At 59.9% G+C, this 15,683-nt stretch overlaps 1 protein-coding gene across 1 annotated transcript; it reads left to right on the top strand.

Moving 5' to 3' along the window:
- The first annotated feature begins 545 nt into the window (after nt 1-545).
- On the top strand, nt 546-14,782 carry LOC137308920 (rho guanine nucleotide exchange factor 1-like). Its single transcript, XM_067977364.1, has 4 exons — nt 546-667; nt 3,518-3,635; nt 8,016-8,191; nt 14,662-14,782. The coding sequence occupies exons 1-4, from the start codon at nt 662-664 to the stop codon at nt 14,758-14,760; spliced, it is 399 nt and encodes a 132-aa protein (XP_067833465.1). The 5' UTR covers nt 546-661; the 3' UTR covers nt 14,761-14,782.
- Nucleotides 14,783-15,683: the final 901 nt, after the last annotated feature.

Genomic DNA, 15,683 nt, shown 5'->3' with positions numbered 1-15,683 from the left:
CCCGCTCTCCCCCGCCTGCCCCGCTCTCCCCCGCCTGCCCCGCTCTCCCCCGCCCGCTCCGCTCTGCCCCGCCCGCTCCGCTCTCCCCCGCCCGCTCCGCTCTCCCCCGCCTGCCCCGCTCTCCCCCGCCTGCCCCGCTCTCCCCCGCCTGCCCCGCTCTCCCCCGCCTGCCCCGCTCTCCCCCGCCTGCCCCGCTCTCCCCCGCCTGCCCCGCTCTCCCCCGCCTGCCCCGCTCGACCCCCTCTCCCCCGCTCTCCCCCGCCTGCCCCGCTCGACCCCCTCTCCCCCGCTCGACCCCCCTCTCCCTCGCTCGACCCCCCCTCTCCATGTGTACAATCTCACCCTGTGCCTCACTCACTCTGTGTATACAATCTCATTCTGTGTGTGCAGTCTAACTGTTTCTCACTCTGTGTGTACAATCTCCCTCTTTGTCTCACTCTGTCCAATCTCACTCTGCGCCTCACTCTGTCCAATCTCACTCTGCGCCTCACTCTGTCCAATCGCTGCGCCTCACTCTGTGTTACTCCTCCTCCCCCCACAGTTTGACGGAGAGCCCGGTGACCATTTCCGGGAAGTGGTGTCTGGATTCTGCAGCTCCCAGTCCTTTGGCCTGCAATTAATTCGGAATAAGCAGCGGAAAGAGCAGCGATTCCAGTACTTCATGATGGTATGTCGGGAAGCAGGGGGTTTGGGGTGGTTAATTCAGTACAGACGAGGGCTGGGGATTAGACCTGGGTCTGTATGTGGAGCTCGGTATCACACCGGGGCTGGAATCTGAGTCAGAATGTCGTGGGTTCGAGCTCCGTTCCAGAGAGTTGGACAGAAAATCCCAGGCTCACTCCAGATGCAGTACTGAGGGAGTGCTGCACTGTCGGGGGTCAGAACTGAGGGAGCGCCGCACTGTCGGGGGTCAGTACTGAGGGAGTGCCGCACTGTCGGAGGGTCAGTACTGAGGGAGTGCTGCACTGTCGGAGGGTCAGTACTGAGGGAGCGCCGCACTGTCGGAGGGTCAGTACTGAGGGAGTGCTGCACTGTCGGGGGTCAGTACTGAGGGAGCGCCGCACTGTCGGGGGTCAGTACTGAGGGAGTGCCGCACTGTCGGAGGGTCAGTACTGAGGGAGTGCCGCACTGTCGGAGGGTCAGTACTGAGGGAGTGCTGCACTGTCGGTGGGCCAGTACTGAGGGAGTGCTGCACTGTCGGTGGGCCAGTACTGAGGGAGTGCTGCACTGTCGGAGGGTCGGTACTGAGGGAGCGCCGCACTGTCGGAGGGTCAGTACTGAGGGAGTGCTGCACTGTCGGAGGGTCGGTACTGAGGGAGTGCTGCACTGTCGGAGGGTCGGTACTGAGGGAGTGCTGCACTGTCGGAGGGTCAGTACTGAGGGAGTGCCGCACTGTCGGAGGGCCGGTACTGAGGGAGCGCCGCACTGTCAGTGGGCCAGTACTGAGGGAGTGCTGCACTGTCGGAGGGTCAGTACTGAGGGAGTGCCGCACTGTCGGGGGGTCAGTACTGAGGGAGCGCCGCACTGTCGGAGGGTCAGTACTGAGGGAGCGCCGCACTGTCGGAGGGCCAGTCCTGAGGGAGTGCTGCACTGTCGGAGGGGCCGTCTTTCGCGTGAGAAGTTAAACCAAGGGTCCGTCTGCCCTCTCAGGTGGATGTACGAGATCACACGGCCACTATTACAAGACAAACAGGGGAAGCTCTCCTCAGCCAAATATTTATCCCTCAACCAACAATACTAAAAAACATTATCTGGTCATTTCTCACATCCCTGTTTGTGGGATCTTGCTGTGAGCACATTAGCTGCCATGTTTTCTACATTGCTGGAATTAAAGGAAATTAGTATTCGTAAAAAATATAGTGCTGGAGAAATGAATGGGACTGAAAGCTGATAAATCCCCAGGGCCTGATAATCTGCATCCCAGAGTACTAAAAGAGGCAGCCATGGAAATAGTGGATGCATTGGTTGTCATCTTCCAAAATTCTATCGATGACGGAATAGTTCCTGCAGATTGGAGGGTGGCAAATGTCACCCCACTATTTAAAAAAGGAGGGAGAGAGAAAACAGGGAATTACAGACCAGTTAGTCCAACATCAATAATAGGGAAAATGCTCGAGTCTGTTATAAAGGATGTGACAACAGGACACTTAGAAAATATCAACGGGATTAGACAAAGTCAGCATGGATTTATGAAAGGGAAATCGTGTTTGACAAACCTACTGGAGTTTTTTGAGGATGTAATGAGTAGATTAGGGAAGGAAGAACCAGTGGATGTGGTTTATTTAGATTTTCCAAAGGCCTTTGATGAAGTCGCACATCAGAGGTTAGTGTGCAAAATTAAAGCACATGGTATTGGGGGTAATATAGTGGCATGGATTGAAAATTGGTTAACAGACGGGAAACATAGAGGAAGAATAAATGGGTCTTTTTCAGGTTGGCTGGCTGTAACTAGTGGGGTACCGCAGGGATCAGTGCTTGGGCCCCAGCCATTCACAATATATATCAATGATTTGGATGAGGGAACCAAATGTAATATTTCCAAGTTTGCTGCGACACGAAACTAGGTGGGATCGTGAGTTGTGAGGAGGGTGCACAGAGGCTTCAAGGCGATTTAGACAAGTTGAGTGAGTGGGCAAATACATGGTATAATGTGGATAAATATGAAGTTATCCACGAAGGAAGGAAAAACAGAAAGGCAGAGTATTATTTAAACGGTGTTAGATTGGGGAATGTTGATGTACAAAGGGGACCTGGGTGTCCTTGCACACCAGTCACTGAAAGCAAACATGCAGGTGCAGCAAGCAGTTAGGAAGGCAAATGGTATGTTGGCCTTCATTGCAAGAGGATGAGAGTGCAGGAGCAAGGATGTCTTACTGCAGTTCAACAGGGCCTTGGTGAGACCACACCTGGAGTATTGTGTGCAGTTTTGGTCTCCTTACCTAAGAAAGAATATACTTGCCATAGAGGGAGTGCAGCGAAGGTTCACCAGACTGATCCCTGCGATGGCTGGGCTGTCATTTGAGGAGAGATTGGGTCGACTCGGCCTGTATTCACTCGAGTTTAGAAGAATATAACAAAAAAATTCTGACAGGGCTGGACAGACTGGATGCAGGGAGGATGCTTCCCCTGGCTGGGGGGATACAGAAAGAGGGGTCACAGTCTCAGGATTCGGGGTAGGACATTTAGGACTGAGATGTGGAATTCTCTACCACAGAAGGCTGTGGAGGCCAAGTCACTGAATATATTTAAGAAGGAGCTGGAGAGATTTCTAGACACAAAAGGCATCAAGGGGTACGGGGAGAGAGCGGGAATATGGTATTGAGATAGAGGATCAGCCATGATCATATTGAATGGCGGAGCAGGATCGAAGGGACGAATGGCCCACTCCTGCTCCTATTTTCTATGTTTGTATTACAATGGTGACTACCCTTCAAGGAAGGACTTCATTGGCTTGTGAAGCTTTGGGACGTCCCAAGGTGGTGAAAGGGGCTGTTTAAATACACGTCGTTTCTCGCAGGAAGCAGAGAGGAACAGGGAATGTCGCAGACTTCAACTCAAAGATCTCCTCGTCTCGGAAATGCAGCGACTGACCAAGTATCCTCTCTTACTGGAGAATATCATCAAGTACACAGACGGTGAGAGAGTCCAGAGACTGTCCCGTGGGGTGAAGGGTCCCTGTTACTGTATATTGGGGTATAGAGACTGTCCCGTGGGGTGAAGGGTCCCTGTTACTGTATATTGGGGTATAGAGACTGTCCCGTGGAGTGAAGGGTCCCTGTTACTGTATATTGGGGTATAGAGACTGTCCCGTGGGGTGAAGGGTCCCTGTTACTGTATATTGGGGTATAGAGACTGTCCCGTGGGGTGAAGGGTCCCTGTTACTGTATATTGGGGTATAGAGACTGTCCCGTGGGGTGAAGGGTCCCTGTTACTGTATATTGGGGTATAGATGCTGTCCCGTGGAGTGAAGGGTCCCTGTTACTGTATATTGGGGTATAGAGACTGTCCAGTGGGGTGAAGGGTCCCTGTTACTGTATATTGGGGTATAGAGACTGTCCCATGGGGTGAAGGGTCCCTGTTACTGTATATTGGGGGAGAGACTGTCCCGTGGGGTGACGGGTCCCTGTTACTGTATATTGGGGTATAGAGACTGTCCCGTGGGGTGAAGGGTCCCTGTTACTGTATATTGGGGTATAGAGACTGTCCCGTGGGGTGAAGGGTCCCTGTTACTGTATATTGGGGTATAGAGACTGTCCCGTGGGGTGAAGGGTCCCTGTTACTGTATATTGGGGTATAGATGCTGTCCCGTGGAGTGAAGGGTCCCTGTTACTGTATATTGGGGTATAGAGACTGTCCAGTGGGGTGAAGGGTCCCTGTTACTGTATATTGGGGTATAGAGACTGTCCCGTGGGGTGACGGGTCCCTGTTACTGTATATTGGGGTATAGAGACTGTCCCGTGGGGTGAAGGGTCCCTGTTACTGTATATTGGGGTATAGAGACTGTCCCGTGGGGTGACGGGTCCCTGTTACTGTATATTGGGGTATAGAGACTGTCCCGTGGGGTGAAGGGTCCCTGTTACTGTATATTGGGGTATAGAGACTGTCCCGTGGGGTGAAGGGTCCCTGTTACTGTATATTGGGGTATAGAGACTGTCCAGTGGGGTGAAGGGTCCCTGTTACTGTATATTGGGGTATAGAGACTGTCCCGTGGGGTGAAGGGTCCCTGTTACTGTATATTGGGGTATAGAGACTGTCCCGTGGGGTGAAGGGTCCCTGTTACTGTATATTGGGGTATAGAGACTGTCCCGTGGAGTGAAGGGTCCCTGTTACTGTATATTGGGGTATAGAGACTGTCCCGTGGGGTGAAGGGTCCCTGTTACTGTATATTGGGGTATAGAGACTGTCCCGTGGGGTGAAGGGTCCCTGTTACTGTATATTGGGGTTTAGAGACTGTCCCGTGGGGTGAAGGGTCCCTGTTACTGTATATTGGGGTATAGAGACTGTCCCGTGGGGTGAAGGGTCCCTGTTACTGTATATTGGGGAATAGAGACTGTCCCGTGGGGTGAAGGGTTCCTGTTACTGTATATTGGGGTATAGAGACCGTCCCGTGGAGTGAAGGGTCCCTGTTACTGTATATTGGGGTATAGAGACCGTCCCGTGGGGTGAAGGGTCCCTGTTACTGTATATTGGGGTATAGAGACTGTCCCGTCGGGTGAAGGGTCCCTGTTACTGTATATTGGGGTATAGAGACTGTCCCGTGGGGTGAAGGGTCCCTGTAACTGTATACTGGGGTATAGAGACTGTCCCGTGGAGTGAAGGGTCCCTGTTACTGTATATTGGGTATAGAGACCGTCCCGTGGGGTGAAGGGTCCCTGTAACTGTATATTGGGGTATAGAGACTGTCCCGTGGGGTGAAGGGTCCCTGTTACTGTATATTGGGGTACAGAGACTGTCCCGTGGGGTGAAGGGTCCCTGTTACTGTGTATTGGGGTATAGAGACTGTCCCGTGGAGTGAAGGGTCCCTGTTACTGTATATTGGGGTACAGAGACTGTCCCGTGGGGTGAAGGGTCCCTGTTACTGTATATTGGGGTATAGAGACCGTCCCGTGGAATGAAGGGTCCCTGTTACTGTATATTGGGGTATAGAGACCGTCCCGTGGGGTGAAGGGTCCCTGTAACTGCATATTGGGGTATAGAGACTGTCCCGTGGGGTGAAGGGTCCCTGTTACTGTATATTGGGGTATAGAGACTGTCCCGTGGGGTGAAGGGTCCCTGTAACTGTATATTGGGGAATAGAGACCGTCCCGTGGGGTGAAGGGTCCCTGTTACTGTATATTGGGGTATAGAGACTGTCCCGTGGAGTGAAGGGTCCCTGTTACTGTATATTCATAGAATCATAGAATCATAGAAGTTACAACATGGAAACAGGCCCTTCGGCCCAACATGTCCATGTCGCCCAGTTTATACCACTAAGCTAGTCCCAATTGCCTGCACTTGGCCCATATCCTCGATACCCATCTTCCCCATGTAACTGTCCAAATGCTTTTTAAAAGACAAAATTGTACCCCGCCTCTACTACTGCCTCTGGCAGCTCGTTCCAGACACTCACCACCCTTTGAGTGAAAAAATTGCCCCTCTGGATCCTTTTGTATCTCTCCCCTCTCACCTTAAATCTGTGCCCCCTCGTTATGGACTCCCCTACCTTTGGGAAAAGATTTTGACTATCGACCTTATCTATGCCCCTCATTATTTTATAGACTTCTATAAGATCACCCCTTAACCTCCTACTCTCCAGGGAATAAAGTCCCAGTCTGTCTAACCTCTCCCTGTAAGTCAAACCATCAAGTCCCGGTAGCATCCTAGTAAATCTTTTCTGCACTCTTTCTAGTTTAATAATATCCTTTCTATAATAGGGTGACCAGAACTGTACACAGTACTCCAAGTGTGGCCTCACCAATGCCCTGTACAACTTCAACAAGACATCCCAACTCCTGCATTCAATGTTCTGACCAATGAAACCAAGCATGCTGAATGCCTTCTTCACCACCCTATCCACCTGTGACTCCACTTTCAAGGAGCTATGAATCTGTACTCCTAGATCTCTTTGTTCTATAACTCTCCCCAACGCCCTACCATTAACGGAGTAGGTCCTGGCCCGATTCGATCTACCAAAATGCATCACCTCACATTTATCTAAATTAAACTCCATCTGCCATTCATCGGCCCACTGGCCCAATTTATCAAGATCCCGTTGCAATCCTAGATAACCTTCTTCACTGTCCACAATGCCACCAATCTTGTTGTCATCTGCAAACTTACTAACCATGCCTCCTAAATTCTCATCCAAATCATTAATATAAATAACAAATAACAGCGGACCCAGCACCGATCCCTGAGGCACACCGCTGGACACAGGCATCCAGTTTGAAAAACAACCCTCGACAACCACCCTCTGTCTTCTGTCGTCAAGCCAATTTGTATCCAATTGGCTACCTCACCTTGGATCCCATGAGATTTAACCTTATGTAACAACCTACCATGCGGTACCTTGTCAAAGGCTTTGCTGAAGTCCATGTAGACCACGTCTACTGCACAGCCCTCATCTATCTTCTTGGTTACCCCTTCAAAAACTCAATCAAATTCGTGAGACATGATTTTCCTCTCACAAAACCATATTGGGGTATAGAGACTGTCCCGTGAGGTGAAGGGTCCCTGTTACTGTATATTGGGGTATGGAGACTGTCCAGTGGGGTGAAGGGTCCCTGTTACTGTATATTGGGGTATAGAGACTGTCCCGTGGGGTGAAGGGTCCCTGTTACTGTATATTGGGGTATAGAGAATGTCCCGTGGGGTGAAGGGTCCCTGTTACTGTATATTGGGGTATAGAGACCGTCCCGTGGGGTGAAGGGTCCCTGTTACTGTATATTGAGGTATAGAGACTGTCCCGTGGGGTGAAGGGTCTCTGTTACTGTATATTGGGGTATAGAGACTGTCCCGTGGGGTGAAGGGTCCCTGTTACTGTATATTGGGGTATAGAGACTGTCCCGTGGGGTGAAGGGTCCCTGTTACTGTATATTGGGGTATAGAGACTGTCCCGTGGGGTGAAGGGTCCCTGTTACTGTATATTGGGGTATAGAGACCGTCCCGTGGGGTGAAGGGTCCCTGTTACTGTATATTGGGGTATAGAGACTGTCCCGTGGGGTGAAGGGTCCCTGTTACTGTATATTGGGGTATAGAGACCGTCCCGTGGGGTGAAGGGTCCCTGTTACTGTATATTGGGGTGTAGAGACTGTCCCGTGGGGTGAAGGGTCCCTGTTACTGTATATTGGGGTATAGAGACTGTCCCGTGGGGTGAAGGGTCCCTGTTACTGTATATTGGGGTATAGAGACTGTCCCGTGGAATGATGAAGACTCTTGACTTTCATCGGACGTGGAAGGGAGTTCGACGGAGGCCGTGCCGTCCTTTGCCCTGCGGAGGGAACTCTTTTGACTGTCCTCCCACTTGTCCTCCTCAGACCGGGTGGAGCGGGAGAAGCTGGTTGTGGTGCGGGAGTGCTGCCGACTCACCCTCACCTCAGTCAACGAGGCAGTGAAGGAGACCGAGAACAGGCAGCGTCTGGACGATTACCAGAGACGGCTGGACACCAGCTCACTGGAGCGGGCCAACAACCCCGTCGCCTTCGAGTTCAAGGTGTGTGGTGGACGGTTCCAGCCGGTAACCCCTCGCCTCCGGTTCCCCCTCGCCTCGCCTCCGGTTCCCCCTCGCCTCGCCTCCGGTTCCCCCTCGCCTCGCCTCCGGTTCCCCCTCGCCTCGCCTCCGGTTCCCCCTCGCCTCCCCTCCGGTTCCCCCTCGCCTCCGGTTCCCCCTCGCCTCGCCTCCGGTTCCCCCTCGCCTCCCCTCCGGTTCCCCCTCGCCTCGCCTCCGGTTCCCCCTCGCCTCCCCTCCGGTTCCCCCTCGCCTCCCCTCCCGTCCCCCCTCGCCCCCCCTCCCGTGCCCCCTCCCGCCCCGCCCCGCCTCCCCTCCCGTCCCCCCTCGCCACGCCTCCCGTCCCCCCTCGCCTCGCCTCCCCTCCCGCCTCCCCTCCCGCCCCCCCTCGCCTCCCCTCCCGCCCCCCCTCGCCTCCCCTCCGGTTCCCCTCGCCTCCCCTCCGGTTCCCCCTCGCCTCCCCTCCGGTTCCCCCTCGCCTCCCCTCCCGTCCCCCCTCGCCTCCCCTCCCGTCCCCCCTCGCCTCCCCTCCCGTCCCCCTCGCCTCCCCTCCCGTCCCCCCTCGCCTCCCTCCCGTCCCCCTCGCCTCCCCCCCCGTCCCCCCCTCCCCCCGTCCCCCCCTCGCCCCTCCCCTCCCCCCTCGCCCCTCCCCTCGCCCTCCCCTCCCCCCTCGCCCCTCCCCTCTCCCCCGCCCCTCCCCTCTCCCCCGCCCCTCCCCTCTCCCCTCCACGCCCTCTCCCCTCCACGCCCCTCTCCCCTCCACGCCCCTCCCCTCTCCCTCCCCTCGCCCCTCCCCTCCCCCCTCGCCCCTCCCCTCTCCCCCGCCCCTCCCTTCTCCCCCGCCCCTCCCCTCTCCCCCGCCCCTCCCCTCTCCCCCGCCCCTCCCCTCTCCCCTCCACGCCCTCCCTCTCCCCTCCCCTCGCCCCTCCCCTCTCCCCCGCCCCTCCCCGCCCCCCCCTCTCCCCCGCCCCTCCCCTCTCCCCCGCCCCTCCCCTCTCCCCCGCCCCTCCCCTCTCCCCTCCACGCCCCTCTCCCCTCCACGCTCCTCCCCTCTCCCCCTCCACGCTCCTCCCCTCTCCGCCTCTCCCCTCCACGCCCCTCCACTCTCCCGGCCCCGCCCCCCCCTCTCCCGGCCCCGCCCCCCCTCTCCCTTCCCCGCCCCTCCTCTCCCTTCCCCGCCCCTCTCCCCTCCCCTCCCCGCCCCTCTCCCCCGTTCCCCCCTCCCCCCGTCCCCCCTCCCCCCTCCCCCGTCCCCCCGTCCCCTCCCCGTCCCCCCGTCCCCCTCCCCCCGTTCCCCCTCCCCCCGTCCCCCCTCCCCCCGTCCCCCCTCCCCCCGTTCCCCCTCCCCCCGTTCCCCCTCCCCCCGTTCCCCCTCCCCCCGTTCCCCCTCCCCCCGTTCCCCCTCCCCCCGTTCCCCCTCCCCCCGTTCCCCCTCCCCCCGTTCCCCCTCCCCCCGTTCCCCCCTCCCCCCGTTCCCCCTCTCCCTCCGTCCGCCTCCCCCCGTCCCCTCCCCTCCCCCGTTCCCCCTCCCCCCCCCGTTCCCCTCCCCCCCGTTCCCCCTCCCCCCCGTTCTCCCTCCCCCCCGTTCCCCCTCCCCCCCGTTCCCCCTCCCCCCTCCCCCCGTTCCCCCTCTCCCCCCCGTCCCCCCTCCCCCCCGTCCCCCCTCCCCCCCCGTCCCCCCTCCCCCCCGTCCCCCCTCCCCCCGTTCCCCCTCCCCCCCGTTCCCCCTCTCCCCCCCCCGTTCCCCCTCCCCCCGTTCCCCCTCCCCCCCGTTCCCCCTCCCCCCGTTCCCCCTCCCCCCCGTTCCCTCGCCTCCCGTTCCCTCTCCTCTCCCCTCGCCTCCCGTTCCCTCTCCTCTCCCCTCCCGTTCCCTCTCCTCTCCCCTCCCGTTCCCTCTCCTCTCCCCTCCCGTTCCCTCTCCTCTCCCCTCCCGTTCCCTCTCCTCTCCCCTCCGTTCCCTCTCCTCTCCCCTCCCGTTCCCTCTCCTCTCCCTCCCGTTCCTCTCCTCTCCCCTCCCCTCCTGTTCCCTCTCCTCTCCCTCCCCTCCCCTCCCGTTCCCTCTCCCCTCCCTCTCCCTCCCCTCCCGTTCCCTCTCCCCTCCCCTCCCGTTCCCTCTCCCCTCCCCTCCCGTTCCCTCTCCTCTCCCCTCCCGTTCCCTCTCCTCTCCCCTCCCGTTCCCTCTCCTCTCCCCTCCCCTTCCCTCACCCCTCCCTCCCGTTCCCTCTCCCCTCCCCTCCCCTCACCCCTCCCTCTCCCCTCCCCTCCCCTCACCCCTCCCCTCCTCTCCCCTCCCCTCACCCCTCCCCTCACCCCTCCCCTCCTCTCCCCTCTCCTCTCCCCTCCCCTCCCGTTCCCTCTCCTCTCCCCTCTCCCCTCCCCTCCCGTTCCCTCTCCTCTCCCCTCCCCTCCCGTTCCCTCTCCTCTCCCCTCCCCTCCCGTTCCCTCTCCTCTCCCCTCCCGTTCCCTCTCCTCTCCCCTCCCGTTCCCTCTCCTCTCCCCTCCCGTTCCCTCTCCCCTCCCCTCCCGTTCCCTTTCCCCTCCCTCCCGTTCCCTCTCCCCTCCCCTCCCGTTCCCTCTCCCCTCCCCTCCGTTCCCTCTCCTCTCCCTCCCGTTCCCTCTCCTCTCCCCTCCCGTTCCCTCTCCTCTCCCCTCCCGTTCCCTCTCCTCTCCCCTCCCGTTCCCTCTCCTCTCCTCTCCCCTCCCGTTCCCTCTCCTCTCCTCTCCCCTCCGTTCCCTCTCCTCTCCCCTCCCCTCCCGTTCCCTCTCCTCTCCCCTCCCGTTCCCTCTCATCTCCCCTCCCCTTCCCTCTCCTCTCCCCTCCCCTTCCCTCTCCTCTCCCCTCCTCTTCCCTCTCCTCTCACCCTCCTCTTCCCTCTCCTCTCCCCTCCCCTTCCCTCTCCTCTCCCCTCCCCTCTCCTCTCCCCTCCCCTTCCCTCTCCTCTCCCCTCCCGTTCCCTCTCCTCTCCTCTCCCCTCCTCTTCCCTCTCCTCTCCCCTCCCCTTCCCTCTCCCTCCCCTCCCGTTCCCTCTCCTCTCCCCTCCCGTTCCCTCTCCCCTCCCCTCCCGTTCCCTCTCCCCTCCCCTCCCGTTCCCTCTCCTCTCCCCTCCCGTTTCCTCTCCCCTCCCGTTCCCTCTCCCTCCCTCCCCTCCTCTCCCCTCCCCTCTCCCCTCCCCTCCCCTTCCCTCTCCCCTCCCCTCCCGTTCCCTCTCCTCTCCCCTCCCGTTCCCTCTCCCCTCCCCTCCCGTTCCCTCTCCCCTCCCCTCCCGTTCCCTCTCCCCTCCCCTCCCGTTCCCTCTCCCCTCCCCTCCCGTTCCCTCTCCCCTCCCCTCCCGTTCCTCTCCCCTCCCCTCCCGTTCCCTCTCCCCTCCCCTCCCGTTCCCTCTCCCCTCCCCTCCCGTTCCCTCTCCTCTCCCCTCCCGTCCCTCCTCTCCCCTCCCGTTCCCTCTCCTCTCCCCTCCCCTTCCCTCTCCCCTCCCTTCCCCTCCCCTCCCGTTCCCTCACCTCTCCCCTCCCGTTCCTCACCACTCCCCTCCCGTTCCCTCTCCTCTCCCTCCCGTTCCCTCTCCTCTCCCCTCCCGTTCCCTCTCCTCTCCCCTCCCCTTCCCTCTCCCCTCCCCTTCCTCTCCCTCCCCTTCCCCCTCCCCTCCCCTTCCCTCTCCCCTCCCCTTCCCCCTCCCCTCCCGTTCCCTCTCCTCTCCCCTCCCGTTCCCTCTCCTCTCCCCTCCCCTCCCGTTCCCGCTCCTCTCCCCTCCCCTCCCGTTCCCCGCTCCTCTCCCCTCCCCTCCCGTTCCCGCTCCTCTCCCCTCCCCTCCCGTTCCCGCTCCTCTCCCCTCCCCTCCCGTTCCCGCTCCTCTCCCCTCCCCTCCCGTTCCCGCTCCTCTCCCCTCCCCTCCCGTTCCCGCTCCTCTCCCCTCCACTTCTCTCTCCTCTCCCCTTCCCTCTCCCCTCCCCTCCCGTTCCCTCTCCTCTCCCCTCCCCTCCCCTTCCCTCTACCCTCCCCTCCCGTTCCTCTCCTCTCCCCTCCCCTCCCGTTCCCTCTCCTCTCCCCTCCCGTTCCCTCTCCTCTCCCCTCCCGTTCCCTCTCCTCTCCCCTCCCGTTCCCTCTCCTCTCCCCTCCCGTTCCCTCTCTCCTCTCCCCTCCCCTCCCCTCCCGTTCCCTCTCCTCTCCCCTCCCGTTCCCTCTCCTCTCCCCTCCCGTTCCCTCTCCTCTCCCCTCCCCTCCCCTCCCGTTCCCTCTCCTCTCCCCTCTCCTCTCCCCTCCCGTTCCCTCTCCTCTCCCCTCCCGTTCCCTCTCCTCTCCCCTCCCGTTCCCTCTCCTCTCCCCTCCCCTCCCCTCCCCTCCCGTTCCCTCTCCTCTCCCCTCCCGTTCCCTCTCCTCTCCCCTCCCGTTCCCTCTCCTCTCCCCTCCCGTTCCTCTCCTCTCCCCTCCCGTTCCCTCTCCTCTCCCCTCCCGTTCCCTCTCCTCTCCCCTCCCGTTCCCTCTCCTCTCCCCTCCCGTTCCCTCTCCTCTCCCCTCCCGTTCCCTCTCCTCTCCCCTCCCCTTCCCTCTCCCCTCCCCTCCCGTTCCCTCTCCTCTCCCCTCCCCTCCCGTTCCCTCTCCTCTCCCCTCCCGTTTCCTCTCCTCTCCCCTCTCCTCTCCCCTCCCCTCCCGTTCCCTCTCCTCTCCCCTCCCCTCCCGTTCCCGCTCCTCTCCCCTCCCCTCCCGTTCCCGCTCCTCTCCCCTCCCCTCCCGTTCCCGCTCCTCTCCCCTCCCCCTCCCGTTCCCGCTCCTCTCCCCTCCCCTCCCGTTCCCGCTCCTCTCCCCTCCACTTCCCTCTCCTCTCCCCTTCCCTCTCCCCTCCCCTCCCGTTCCCTCTCCTCTCCCCTCCCCTCCCCTTCCCTCTCCCCTCCCCTCCCGTTCCCTCTCCTCTCCCCTCCCTCCCGTTCCCTCTCCTCTCCCCTCCCGTTCCCTCTCCTCTCCCCTCCGTTCCCTCTCCTCTCCCCTCCCGTTCCCTCTCCTCTCCCCTCCCGTTCCCTCTCCTCTCCCCTCCCGTTCCCTCTCCTCTCCCCTCCCGTTCCCTCTCCTCTCCCCTCCCCTCCCCTCCCGTTCCCTCTCCTCTCCCCTCCCGTTCCCTCTCCTCTCCCTCCGTTCCCTCTCCTCTCCCCTCCCGTTCCCTCTCCTCTCCCCTCCCCTCCCCTCCCGTTCCCTCTCCTCTCCCCTCTCCTCTCCCCTCGTTCCCTCTCCTCTCCCCTCCCGTTCCCTCTCCTCTCCCCTCCCCTCCCCTCCCGTTCCCTCTCCTCTCCCCTCCCGTTCCCTCTCCTCTCCCCTCCCGTTCCTCTCCTCTCCCCTCCCGTTCCCTCTCCTCTCCCCTCCCGTTCCCTCTCCTCTCCCCTCCCGTTCCCTCTCCTCTCCCCTCCCGTTCCCTCTCCTCTCCCCTCCCGTTCCCTCTCCTCTCCCCTCCCGTTCCCTCTCCTCTCCCCTCCCCTTCCCTCTCCCCTCCCCTCCCGTTCCCTCTCCTCTCCCCTCCCGTTCCCACTCCTCTCCCCTCCCCTCCCGTTCCCTCTCCTCTCCCCTCCCGTTTCCTCTCCTCTCCCCTCCCGTTCCCTCTCCTCTCCTCTCCCCTCCCGTTCCCTCTCCTCTCCTCTCCCCTCCCGTTCCCTCTCCTCTCCCCGCCCGTTCCCCTCAATAAACACCCCTTAACCTTCGAAACTCGAGAGAATACAGTCCCAATTTGTGTAATCTCTCCTCGTAACTTAACCTTGAAGTCTCCCTCCCATTCCTTCTCCCCCCCCCCCCCCCGATTTCACCCCCTCCCCTCCGATTTCACCCCCTCCCCTCCGATTTCACCCCTCTCCCCTCCGATTTCACCCCCTCCCCTCCGATTTCACCCCTCTCCCCTCCGATTTCAACCCCCTCCCCTCCGATTTCAACCCCCTCCCCTCCGATTTCAACCCCCTCCCTCCGATTTCCTCCCCCCTCCCCTCCGATTTCAATCCCCTCCCCTCCGATTTCACCCCCTCCCCCCCTCCGATTTCACCCCCTCCCCTCCGATTTCACCCCCCTCCCCTCCGATTTCACCCCCTCCCTCCGATTTCACCCCCCTCCCCTCCGATTTCACCCCCCTCCCCTCCGATTTCCCCCCTCTCCCCTCCGATTTCCCCCCCCTCCTCCAATTAAGATGCTGACTCTCACTGGGATACACACTGATACTCTGTGGTGTTCAGACTGATTCTCACTGGAGTACACGCCGACTCTCGTATGGGAACACACGGACTCTCCCTGGGATACCCGCCGACTCTCCCCAGGGAACACACCGAATCCTAGATTATTGAAATGCCGTCTCCCCCATTACCCTAACCCAGACCGACTGAGGGCAATATCTCAGCTTCCTTCCCCAATCAACCACTTCCTCACTGCAGCATCGCACGCTGAAATTGACTTTGATGACCTTCATCCTCCCTCTCTTGTCTTCCAGAATCTCGACTTGACGCAGCAGAGGATGATTCACGAGGGACCGTTGACCTGGCGAGTCAGCAAGGAGAAGACAATAGGTGGGAGAGGTCACGGTCAGTGAGAGGGTCGGAGATCGATAGATAGATAGATCGATGGAGAGGGGCCCGTCTCTCTCTCTCTCTCTCTCTCTGTGGGAGAAGTCACGGTCAGTGAGAGGGTCGGAGATCGACAGATAGGGGACCTGTCTGTCTCCCTCTCTCTCTCTCTCTCTCTCTCTCTCTCTCTCTGTGTGGGCGAGATCTCGGTCACTGAGAGGGTCGGAGATCGATAGATAGATAGGGGACCTGTCTGTCTGTCTCTCTCTCTCTCTCTCTGTGGGAGAGGTCTCGGTCAGTGAGAGGGTCGGAGCTTGATAGATAGATAGATAGATAGATAGGGGACCTGTCTCTCTCTCTGTCTCTCTCTCTCTCTGTGGGAGAGGTCTCGGTCACTGAGAGGGTCGGAGATCGATAGATAGATAGGGGACCTGTCTCTCTCTCTCTCTGTCTCTCTCTCTGTGGGAGAGGTCACGGTCAATGAGAGGGTCGGAGATCGATAGATAGATAGGGGACCTGTCTGTCTCTCTCTCTCTCTGTGGGAGAGGTGTCGGTCAGTGAGAGGGTCGGAGATTGATAGATAGATAGATAGGGGACCTGTCTCTCTCTCTCTCTCTCTCTCTGTGGGAGAGGTCTCGGTCAGTGAGAGGGTCGGAGATTGATAGATAGATAGATAGGGGACCTGTCTGTCTGTCTGTCTCTCTCGCTCTCGCTCTCTCTCTCTCTCTCTCTCTCTCTGGGAGAGGTCTCGGTCACTGAGAGGGTCGGAGATCGATAGACAGATAGGGGACCTGTCTGTCTCTCTCTCTCTCTCTCTCTCTGTGGGAGAGGTCTCGGTCAGTGAGAGGGTCGGAGATTGATAGATAGATAGATCGGGGACCTGTCTCTCTCTCTCGCTCTCTCTCTCTCTCTGTCTCTCTCTCTGTGGGAGAGGTCACGGTCAATGAGA

This window comes from Heptranchias perlo, unplaced genomic scaffold (assembly GCF_035084215.1).
Source record: "Heptranchias perlo isolate sHepPer1 unplaced genomic scaffold, sHepPer1.hap1 HAP1_SCAFFOLD_1442, whole genome shotgun sequence".
NCBI lineage: Eukaryota > Metazoa > Chordata > Chondrichthyes > Hexanchiformes > Hexanchidae > Heptranchias > Heptranchias perlo.
Note: the sequence above shows the minus strand (reverse complement) of the source record. Positions and strands in the feature narration are given on the sequence as shown.

What these genes read in the sequence shown, in the direction of transcription:
- LOC137308920 (XM_067977364.1), top strand. An exon ending in TATCATCAAGTACACAGACG is followed by an intron (nt 3,636 to 8,015) that starts GTGAGAGAGTCC and finishes TGTCCTCCTCAG; the next exon opens with ACCGGGTGGAGCGGGAGAAG. An exon ending in CCGTCGCCTTCGAGTTCAAG is followed by an intron (nt 8,192 to 14,661) that starts GTGTGTGGTGGA and finishes CTTGTCTTCCAG; the next exon opens with AATCTCGACTTGACGCAGCA.